Source organism: Nicotiana sylvestris, chromosome 8 (genome assembly GCF_000393655.2).
Source record: "Nicotiana sylvestris chromosome 8, ASM39365v2, whole genome shotgun sequence".
Lineage (NCBI taxonomy): Eukaryota > Viridiplantae > Streptophyta > Magnoliopsida > Solanales > Solanaceae > Nicotiana > Nicotiana sylvestris.
In genome coordinates, this window is record NC_091064.1 from 3,990,779 (window position 1) to 4,001,335 (window position 10,557).

At 42.4% G+C, this 10,557-nt stretch overlaps 1 protein-coding gene across 1 annotated transcript; it reads left to right on the forward strand.

Moving 5' to 3' along the window:
* The first annotated feature begins 990 nt into the window (after positions 1–990).
* Positions 991–5,268, forward strand: LOC138874624 (uncharacterized). Its single transcript, XM_070153395.1, has 6 exons — positions 991–1,359; positions 1,405–2,469; positions 2,994–3,196; positions 3,446–3,575; positions 3,745–5,065; positions 5,120–5,268. Exons 1-6 carry the CDS (start codon positions 991–993, stop codon positions 5,266–5,268), a joined length of 3,237 nt encoding a protein of 1,078 aa, XP_070009496.1.
* The last annotated feature ends 5,289 nt before the right edge of the window (positions 5,269–10,557 follow it).

The window sequence follows — 10,557 nt, forward strand, 5'->3', positions numbered from 1 at the left end:
AACATGCTGCATCTTCTGCAGAATAAGGGATTGTTCTCCGGGTCACACATTCAAGACCCTCAGCAACACTTGAAAAATTTTCTGTCGATTTGTGTGACCCAAAGGCAGCCGAATATGACCCTAGAATCTATCAAGCTATTACTGTTCCCGTTCTCTATGACTAGGGAAGCTTAGACTTGGCTGAATTCACTCCCAATCAATTCCATTGTCACTTAGGAGGAATTAGTCAAGCAGTTCCTGAATAAGTTCTACCCTCCCAACAAGACTGCAAGGCAGATTGATGAATATTGCAGTACAAGTAGCAGCCGACTGAGACCTTGCAGGAAACTTGGGAAAGGTTCAAAGGGATGCTAGTGAAGTGTCATCACCATGGTATTCCGGACCAGATGCTCGGTCAAAGGTTCTGCATAGGGTTAGCTGACAATCTAAAGGCCAATGTGGATGCTTCAGCTGGGGGTGCATTTTTTGAGTAAGACATTCACCGAGTGCAAAGTCCTTCTTGACAAGATGTCCCAAAATTCGGGGTGGATGACTAGGGGTACAACACTGGCACCCATAGTGCATTCCGTTCCTCTTGACCCAAATAATTCGCATGCAGAGAACATGGCTACACTCATGACTCAGATGAGTATATTGACAAAGAAAATTGATGATATGGGTACAAAATAGGTGCATATTGTTGACACAACAAATGGAGGACCGTGTACACCCTGTGTTAATCAGTCTTATGTGTGCTTATGGAGTTGAGAAGGTGACAATCAAGGGGTAAGAGAAGATATGAATTATGTCAACAACTTTGGGGATACGAGACAAGGAGGACAGTAGTGGAGACCGGCACCAAATCAACAATACAGGCCAAACATGCAACAACCTGGAGGTATGCAACCCCAAGGCCAAATGGTGCCATACCAGAGACAGCAGGGTTATCCACAGCAGAACCACCAGCAACAATTAACATATCAGCCACCTCCTCAGTAGCAAGATAACAACATGGTAGAGATCAGAGGTATGCTTCAGCAACTCATTGGGACAAATGGTAAGATGCAGGAAAAGTTAGCAGTGCATGATTCAGCTATAAAGAACATTGAAACTCAGTTGGGGCAGTTGTCTATGGCTTTAAACAACCACCCCCAGGGAACATTGCTAGCGGACACAAATATTAACCCTAAGGAGAAAAACCCGAATCAGTTGATGGAAGTGACTCTCCAGAATGGGAGAGATTTAGACAAAGAGAAGGAAGTTGCACAAGCCAGCAAAGAGACTACGCCAGCCACTCCAGCTCCACTAGAGGTAGATGAACCAGTAGAACTTACTGAAGTGGTAGTTGAACAGGGTCAGGATGAAAAGAGTAAGGCTAAGGTGAGTGAACAAGCTGCATAACCGGTGGTACCTCTTGTGCCACAGAAACCCAACAGAGAGAAGCCAGCAAGCAGTGCACAAAAGGTGATACCTGTACCATTCCCTCAGAGACTGGTAAAACAAAAGAAGGAAGATCAATACAGGAAATTCATAGAGATGTTGTGTCAAATTCAGTTGAATATTCCTTTGATGGATTCCTTGAGAGAGATGCCAGGCTATGCGAAGATGATGAAGGACCTAATGTCACGGAAGTTTGATTTTCAGGACCTATCCATAGTGACTCTAACACAGACCTGCAGCGTAGTAGTAACAAGAACCATGGCTCAAAAGATGTCTTACCCAAGTAGCTTTACTATTCTCTACACTATCTGGAGTTATGCCTTTGCAAAGGCATTATATGACTTAGGAGCCAATATAAATTTGATGCCTCTGGCTATATACACCAAACTAGGCATTGGCAGATCTAGACCGACTTCGATGCTGTTGCAACTGGCTGACCATACGGTTAAAAGGCTAACTGGGATTCTTGATGATGTGTTGGTACAAGTGAGGAAGTTTGTGTTCCCTGCAGGCTTTGTTATTCTAGATTGTCAGGTAGATGAAGAGATACCGATCATTTTAGGGAGGCCATTCTTAACCACTAGGAGAGCACTGATTGATTGTGAGACTAGAGAATTAAAAATGAGGTTGAACGATGAAGAAGTCATATTCAACGTTCAGCAATCCATGAGGAGACCCAGTGAATATGCTAATTGCTCCCTAGTGGAGGTAGTGGATGTGATCCTGCACGAAGATGATGTGACCCTGGCTGCTAAAGATCCATTGGAGGCATGCCTGACAAATTTAGAGGAGATGGATGGTGAAGGGTTAGCTGAGTGGGTCATGGCACTTGAAGGCCAAGGATTCTGGAAAAGGGAACCTCAGTTCGAGTCCCTTGAGTTAGAAAAAAGGGCTACACCTCCAGCAAAGCCATCAGTAGAGGAACCATCCAAGCTGGAGCTGAAATCGCTCCCAGCTCACCTCAGGTACATTTTCTTAGGCCCTGATTCTACTTTGCCTATCATTATATCATCCAGTTTGCTAGATGTGCAGGTAGAGCAGCTTCTACAGGTACTATAGGAAAATAAGACTGTCATTGGTTGGACCATGGCAGACATAAAGGGTATCAGCCCAGCCTTTTGTATGCACAAGATTCTCATGGAAGAAGGGCACAAACCTTCTAGAGAACATCAACGAAGGCTGAACCCGAATATGAAAGAGGTGGTGAAGAAGGAAGTGATCAAATGGTTAGATGAGGGAATCATCTTCCCCATCTCTGACAGTAATTGGGCCAGCCCTGTCCAATGTGTGCCGAAAAAGGGGAGAATGACGGTGGTACAAAATGAGAACAATGAGTTGATCTCGACTCGTACAGTCATGGGATGGAGGATTTGCATGGATTATCAGAAATTGAACACAGCCACCCGGAAGTACCATTTCCCCTACCATTCATTGACCAAATGTTGGACAGGTTGGCCGAGCGATCGCACTTTTGCTTCATGGATGGATATTCGGGGTACAATCAGATCTCAACAGCCCCCGAAGATAGAGAGAAAACATCATTCACTTATCCGTATGGCATCTTCGCCTTTCAGAGAATGCCTTTTGGGCTTTGCAATGCACATGCGACATTTCAACGGTGCATGTTAGCCATTTTCACAGACATGGTGGAGGACATTTTGGAGGTTTTTATGGATGATTGTTCTGTGGTGGGGGATTCATTCGAGGACTGTCTTCACAACTTAAGAAGATTGCTCAAAAGATGTGTGGAGACAAATTTAGTGTTGAACTGGGAGAAGTGCCATTTTATGGTACAAGAAGGGATAGTCCTAGGGCATCGAGTGTCCAGTAAGGGAATTGAAGTTGACCATGCTGAGGTTGACATAATTTAAAAGTTGTCACTGCCTACTTCAATCAAGGCAGTGAGAAGTTTCCTTGGGCACGCCGGGTTCTACAGGCGATTCATAAAAGATTTCTCTAAAATTGCTAGCGCGTTATGTAAAATCCTTGAAAAGGATCACCTCTTTATGTTTTCTAATGATTGCAGGTTGCCAGAGGAGTTAAAGAAGAGATTGGTGACTGCACCCATTATTGTTGCACCCAACTGGGAGCAACCGTTTGAGCTCATGTACGATGCAAGTGATTACGCTATAGGAGTAGTCTTGGGGCAGAGAAAAGTTAAACTGATGCACCCGATTTACTATGCAAGTAGAACCTTAGTGGTGCACAACTCAATTACACCGTAACGGAAAAGGAGATGTTGGTTGTCGTTTTTGCATTCGAAAAATTCAGGTCATACTTGATTGGATCAAAAGTTATTGTTTACACTGACCATGCAGCAATTAGGTACCTGACAGAAAAAAGGAGTCAAAGCCATGCTTGATTCGTTGGGTTCTTCTGTTACAAGAATTCGATCTGGAGATATGTGACGGAAAGGGGATAGAGAACCAAGTGGCTGACCACCTCTTAAGGTTGGAAGAAGATGAAAAGAAGGTAGAGGTTGAGGATATAACAGAGACATTCCCGGATGAACAGTTACTAGCAATGACAATGGAGGAGGCACTGTGGTATGCTGACATTGATAATTATTTAGCAAGTGGTATTGTACCTCATAAACTCTCCTCAATTCAAAAGAAAAAGTTCTTTCGTGATTGTCGATGTTATTATTGGGATGAACCTCTATTATTTAAAATCTGTGTAGATAACATGATCCGGCGGTGTATCCCTGAGAAAGATCAAAATTCTGTTTTGCAGGCTTGCCATGCCTCACCATATGGTGGGCACTTTGGAGGAATTTGGATAGCAGCTAAGGTGTTGGAGTCGGGCTTGAATTGGCCAACTTTGTTCAAGTATGCCCATGCTTGGATCAAAAGTTGCGATGAATGCCAAAGGACAGGCAACATATCTCGGAGATACGAGATGCCAATGACCACAATTCAAGAGGTGAAGGTTTTTGACATGTGGGGGATCGACTTCATGGGGCCATTTGTCAGCTCGTATGGTAACAAGTACATATTAGTAGCAACTGACTACATCTCCAAGTGGGTCGAAGCAGTGGCTCTCCCGACCAATGATGCTAAAGGGGTAACAGACTTTATAAAGAAGAACATTTTCACACATTATGGCACCCCGAGAGCTATACTCAGTGATGGCGGAACACATTTCTACAATAGAGCGTTCGCACGGTTGTTGGAAAAGTATGGAGTTCGTCATAAAGTTACCACCCCGTACCACCCACAGTCGAGCGGGCAAGTTGAAGTGTCCAACAGGGAAATTAAAAGTGTCCTTACAAAAATAGTGAATGCAACAAGGACTGATTGGGCAAGGAAGCTGGATGATGCATTGTGGGCATACCGCAAAACCTTCAAAACTCCAATTGGTATGTCACCGTACAAGTTGGTGTTTGGAAAGAAATGTCACCTCCCGATAGAGCTTGAGAACAAAGCACTTTGGGCATTGCGGAAGTTGAACTTGGACATGGAGACAGCAGGCACTAACAGAGTCACTGGGTTACACAAGCAAGAGGAATTCAGGTTCCAGGCATTCGAAAGTGCTAGATTATACAAAGAACGGATGAAGATGATGCATGACAAGCACATCGTGGACCGAAACTTAAAATACGGAGAGCTAGTGTTGTTATACAACTCCAGATTGAGATTATTTCCTGGTAAGTTGAAATACCGATAGTTAGGACCCTTCAGAGTGGTGCAGATGTTCCCAGGCGGAGCTGTTGAGATTGAATCAGAGAATGGGGCGAATAAGTTCACAGTGAATGGTCAGAGGTTGAAACATTACCTTGGAATGGCAAATGAGAAAGGGGACAGAGAGATAATAATATTGGAAGAGCCCCAGTACATGAATGAGGAGTGATGCTCCAAGCCTGCATTGTGCCGCGACATTAAATCAGGCGCTGCGTGCGAGGCAACCCACAATTATTGTGTTTCATTCGTGTATGTAACCATGATTATAAAAAAACTGGGCAATCCATCGCGACTACGGTGGAACCGCGGCAGGACCGCGGTGAGAGGCGAGAATACTGCCTCGATATTGTGCAGCCCACCGCGACCGCAGTGAAAGCGTAGTACACTGCCTAAGAAATTTCAACCCACCGTGACCGCGGTGGGACCGCGGTGAAGCGTAACAGCTCGTCGCCCATGTAAGTATTTCGAATTAATTTTTTTATTTTATTTTGTTTTATTTTCTTTTCAAACACCCCCTTCTTATTTCCCAAAACAACCCCCCGCCCCCCTTCTTTATTTCCCAATTTCTCTCTCTCTCTTTCTCTCTCTCTCTAAACCCTAACTCCCAAAATTCCTCCTCTCTTCTTCTTCTTCTTCTTCACTCATCTTACTTCCCCCATCCCCACTCCTCTCCTTCTCTCTTCCATCAAGGTATGTCTTATCTCCCTCACCTCATCTTTTGTATTTTATTTCAGTTTTTATGTAGTTTAATGTTGTAATGGTGTAGTATTTCTAGTAGATTTCTTTTTGTTCTTTTTCTTTTGAATTTTGTCTTGGTGGGTTCTTGTTAAGGGATTATGTGTATAATGTGGTGGAGAGGTATATGTTGTGGGTGTTGAACTAATTGTTGTCGGATGTAATGATATAGTACCACTTGTTATTTGGGGGTAGCATAGATGTATCCATATGGGCTATATGTGTGTGGAAATTGTCTTGCCCACAAGGTGTTAGATTAATTACCCCAATGGAGTTATAAGGGCTAATGTGACATGGTTGTGGTGAAGTCTGAGTAACCACCCATAGTTCACACATCTCACACCCTCACTGATAAGTGTTTCTCTGTTTGACAAGTACAATGAATCCATCTAGGAAGAGACTCAACACCGGGTCCTCCGCTAGTGGACCGGGCAGTTCCTTGAGAGCTAGGAATCAACCCAGTGCGCCACAGTTTGACAGCACTAGGTTTGTCTCCAAACCGGCGGAGGATAGGTACAATTCAAAAGCGACTAAGAAATTGTTACATGAGGTGCATATTGACCGAGAAGCCTTAGAGGTGGAATGCCTGAATATCTTCAATGAGTTGAGGAGGTGTCAGCTGGATATCTTCTTTGAGGAACCGGAAGAGGCCAATGTTCAGATGGTAAGGGAGTTCTATGCTAACTGTCCGGAACATGAGAATGGAGTTGTTACTGTACGTAATACCCAGGTAAATGTGTCCATCGAGGCCATCCGTAAGGTGTACCGGCTGCCAGGGTTCAGGGGGGATCTGATGTTTATCGTACTTATAGCCAGACAAGTGCCTTGTGGGCAACTCTTCTTAAGACTATCTATGTGCCAGACAGAGAATACATATGGATAAAGCATCGGATCACACTTAACAGCCAGTCTCTCAATTGGGAGGCTAAGTGTTGGCTCACCATTATCAATAGTCGGTTGTTGTCCTCCAGCAATATGATCGATGTCAATCTACCACGAGCGGCAGTGATCTACTGTGTCATGGACCACAGGGATTTTTATGTGGCCCAGCTCCTCCATGACGAGATGTTCATTAGATCACCTGAGTTACTCAAAGGCTTCTACTTCCCTTCTCTAGTCACCAGGCTGTGCCGTCTTGCTAGAGTCCCTGAAGACCTTAGAGTTGATGGAAAATTGCCACTGAAAGCTCCGTTCCTGGCAAGAAAAATCAGAATTGGGATAGAGCCGGTGGTGAATGTGGATGACTCGGACGATGAATCTAATGATGATGATGCTGAGGCAGCTGCGGTCCCACCACCTACGAGAGTTGAAGAGGCGGGCCCATCACAGCCCAGGCAAAGTACCCTCCTGACAGCCCTGGAGCAGGATATGGCTGGTCTCCGCACTTCTGTCACGGACTTGGGCACCAGAGTTGACACTCTGACCACTCAACAGGCAAAGTCGGAGAAGAAGATTATAGGATGGCATCAAGCGCTAGGACGAGCATGTCACCTCGATCCTGGCACCGTCTCTGATCAGGATTGATCTTCAGGGAAGTCCCTCTTCTTTACTCTGCTCTTTATTTGTTGACATAAGGACATGCCATATTTTTAAGTGTGGGGTGGGGGATGGTTGTTGTTGTATGATGTTGTTGTAAATAGATTGTGTAACTTTTTATGATGTTGCTTTATTTTTGATTGATTTGTATGGTAGGATCATTTAATTAAATTCGACTTGGCCCAACGACTGACACCTTTCGACAGGTCTCTTGAGGGACATGAGTCGAACAAAAAAAAGAGAATATAAGGACTCTTCCTGATGACGGATATTTGAGGCAGTTTCTTGAGGGAAGTAGTCTAGAGAAAATACAAAAAAGATTTTTTATTTTATTTTTAGGTAGTGTAGTAACTCCCCCTTAGTTTTTCTTTGGGCCACAGTTTTGTTCCAAGGGTTTAGCTTGAACCGGATGTAGGTAGTTTTTGTTTAATTTGTTTTTTAGTTTTAGTTAGCATTGATGGGCTATGAGCTAAAATAGAAAGAGAATCCCATGGCGTTAATACACCTGAACACTAGAGTGTAATGCCTAGTCTCAATGGTTGCCTCTTACTAAAGTGCCTTAAAGTTGTATGTTTGTAGCTGACTTGAACACACAAAAGAGAATGTCTTGATAAATCAATCCGGAGTGAGTCATATGCTATGTGTGTGTGAGCTATTCTGTATTCTATACTTTACATTTGATGCCTAAAACTTGCCCTGTGTGTTTGCAAAGTGAAATAGTAGCTTCATTCAGTCTTAGAAGTGATATAGGCATTTCTTTGTTAAGCTAGATATATAACGTAAACCCACTTGAATGTAATACATTGTAGTTAACCTCGTTGAGCCTATAAGCCTATTTCTTTGGCAACCACATTACGAACCTTACCTAATTGTTTGAATAGCCTTCTGTTTGAACCCTTTTACCTCCCATGAGCACTTGAATGGCCTTGACATATGCAAAAGTTAAAGTGATGGGTGGTGGTTTGGTTTTAAGTGGAGCCAATGAAATAGAGGAAAGATGCAGTTTTGAAGAATAAAAGAAAAAGTGCCACGAAAAAAAATATATGAATAAATATAGTAGTTGATAAGTGGTAGCTTGATACAAACACCTAAAGGAATGAGATGTTATAAATAAATTGTGGGGAATGTCTGGTTGACATAAGAATGATATGGAATATTAATGTGTTTTGTATTAAAAGTACTTATGGAGGTTAGTCACCATATCCAAATATATCCTACCCATCCCTTAGCATACGTTACAACCAAGTGAAGTCCTAATTGATCTTAGACTGGATAGGCTCGATTAGTAGAGTATTACACTACGGGCAAGCCTATGGTGCATCTTTGTGGCATGTGAATGTTCTTTTGGAGAGTGAGCGAATTTTGTCCATTTGAGTTCCTAATTATTTTCAATCATGTTAATTGTGGAACTACTCTCTTGCATGATGTGAGGGCATGTGATTCACAAAGGAAAGGCAAGTCTTGACTTCTGTATAGAGTAGTTTGAGTAAGTGCGAATATTGCATGGTACGAGAGATTCGAATTCTGAGGCAAAGGTTGTTCACTACTAGGTGCAACTTTGGTAAATTGTTCAAGGTGTGATTCATTAGGGGAAAAGTTGAGGGAAGGAACTTTGATAGAGTGTGGTGGATTGCTAGAGGACTAGCAATGATTTAAGTGTGGAGTGTTAATATTAGGCTATATAGATGATATTTACACCTTAATATGACCATGCTTTATTGTTGTTTTATAGGCAAATTGATAACAAAATGTTCTAATTGGTGTCCTTTTGCTTCACAGGGAATAATCCAAGTGAGGAAGCACTACGGAGTGTTTTGGAGTCAATAATGTGAAGAAAACGCCCAATCAAGAAGTACCCGAGCATAAAGAAGCAGAAATGGACTGAGGTGAAATCCACCGCGACCGCGGTGGAATCGCGGTTGAACTGCGGCAGACAATTACGTGAGGCAGAATGTTCAGCATTCACCGCGGCCGCGGTGAACCGTTCAATTGCCAAAAAATTGGGGACCAAAGTGTAATTCGGGGAAAACTTGTTCCAAACCCTTATAAACTTTAGAAGCTCGCCCAAGACATAATTAAGCTTGTTTTTAGACTACTTTGAAGGCAAGAATAAGTGTGAGAAGATCAACCAAACATTAGAGTTTTTCTATCTCCTTTTAATTCTTGCAATTATACATTATGAACAACTTTGTAGTTTTATCTTATTTTGTTTTAAGTAGCTAAACAATTATCTAGGGTTGATGGAATCACTTATTGGTTGAAGTTTTGATTCAACTTGTTATAATCGAGCCGGATTTATTATATGATTGTTCAACTACATTTTGTATGGTGATTGATTGAAGGGCCCTTGATTAATCATGTCTATTTACCTCATATTGCTTGAGAAAGAATATTAGGTTAGACTGCTGTTGAACAACACCACTTTTGGATAATTGAAGAGATTCATTACTTGAACTTAAAAGTGGGTTTAGAGATAACGAAACTTTGGTGGGATAATTTAGAGCTGCGCATATTGTCAGCTAGAGTAGTTCGAGAGAATGCTTTAGTAAATCATTGTAGTTGATCGAGAGATAATTACGATAACCCATAGCTCTTAATCCTCATAGAGTATTACGGCGAGATTATAACGAAAGAGTCAAGACCTAAACTAGCAATTGGGGAAATCACTGCCCTAGACCTTTTTACCATTGAATTATCTTTAATCTAGCATATTGTTAGTTCCAATATTATTTGAAGTAGTTAAACAAAACCCAAGATTGATTGATAAAAATCTTGCATCTAGAAATTGGTTGAGTTGATAATAGCATTACCAAAGAGTTGTAATAGATAGGTTAATTCCCTGAGGATTCGACTCCGGACATAAAATCGGATTATATTTGCAACGACCGCTTTGTATCTTAGAAGGCATAGTTGGGCGTGATCAACCTTCCCCTCAAGGTAATTTCGAGCCCTTACCCGATCTCTGGTGATGTAAACTGGTTATATGAGTTATCTTCTCTAGGTTCCCTAACACACCTTAATCTATTAGGTGGCGACTCTTTCAAATCCAATTTCCTACCCTCTCATAAAGGAGTTGTCCCAGAAATGTCGAAACCCGATTTCGCGAGAAAAAAGGGGCGCGACAGCATGGCGACTCTGCTGGGGAAATGAAGGCTCTTACCATAACGAACTTATCTGTGAATTAGTC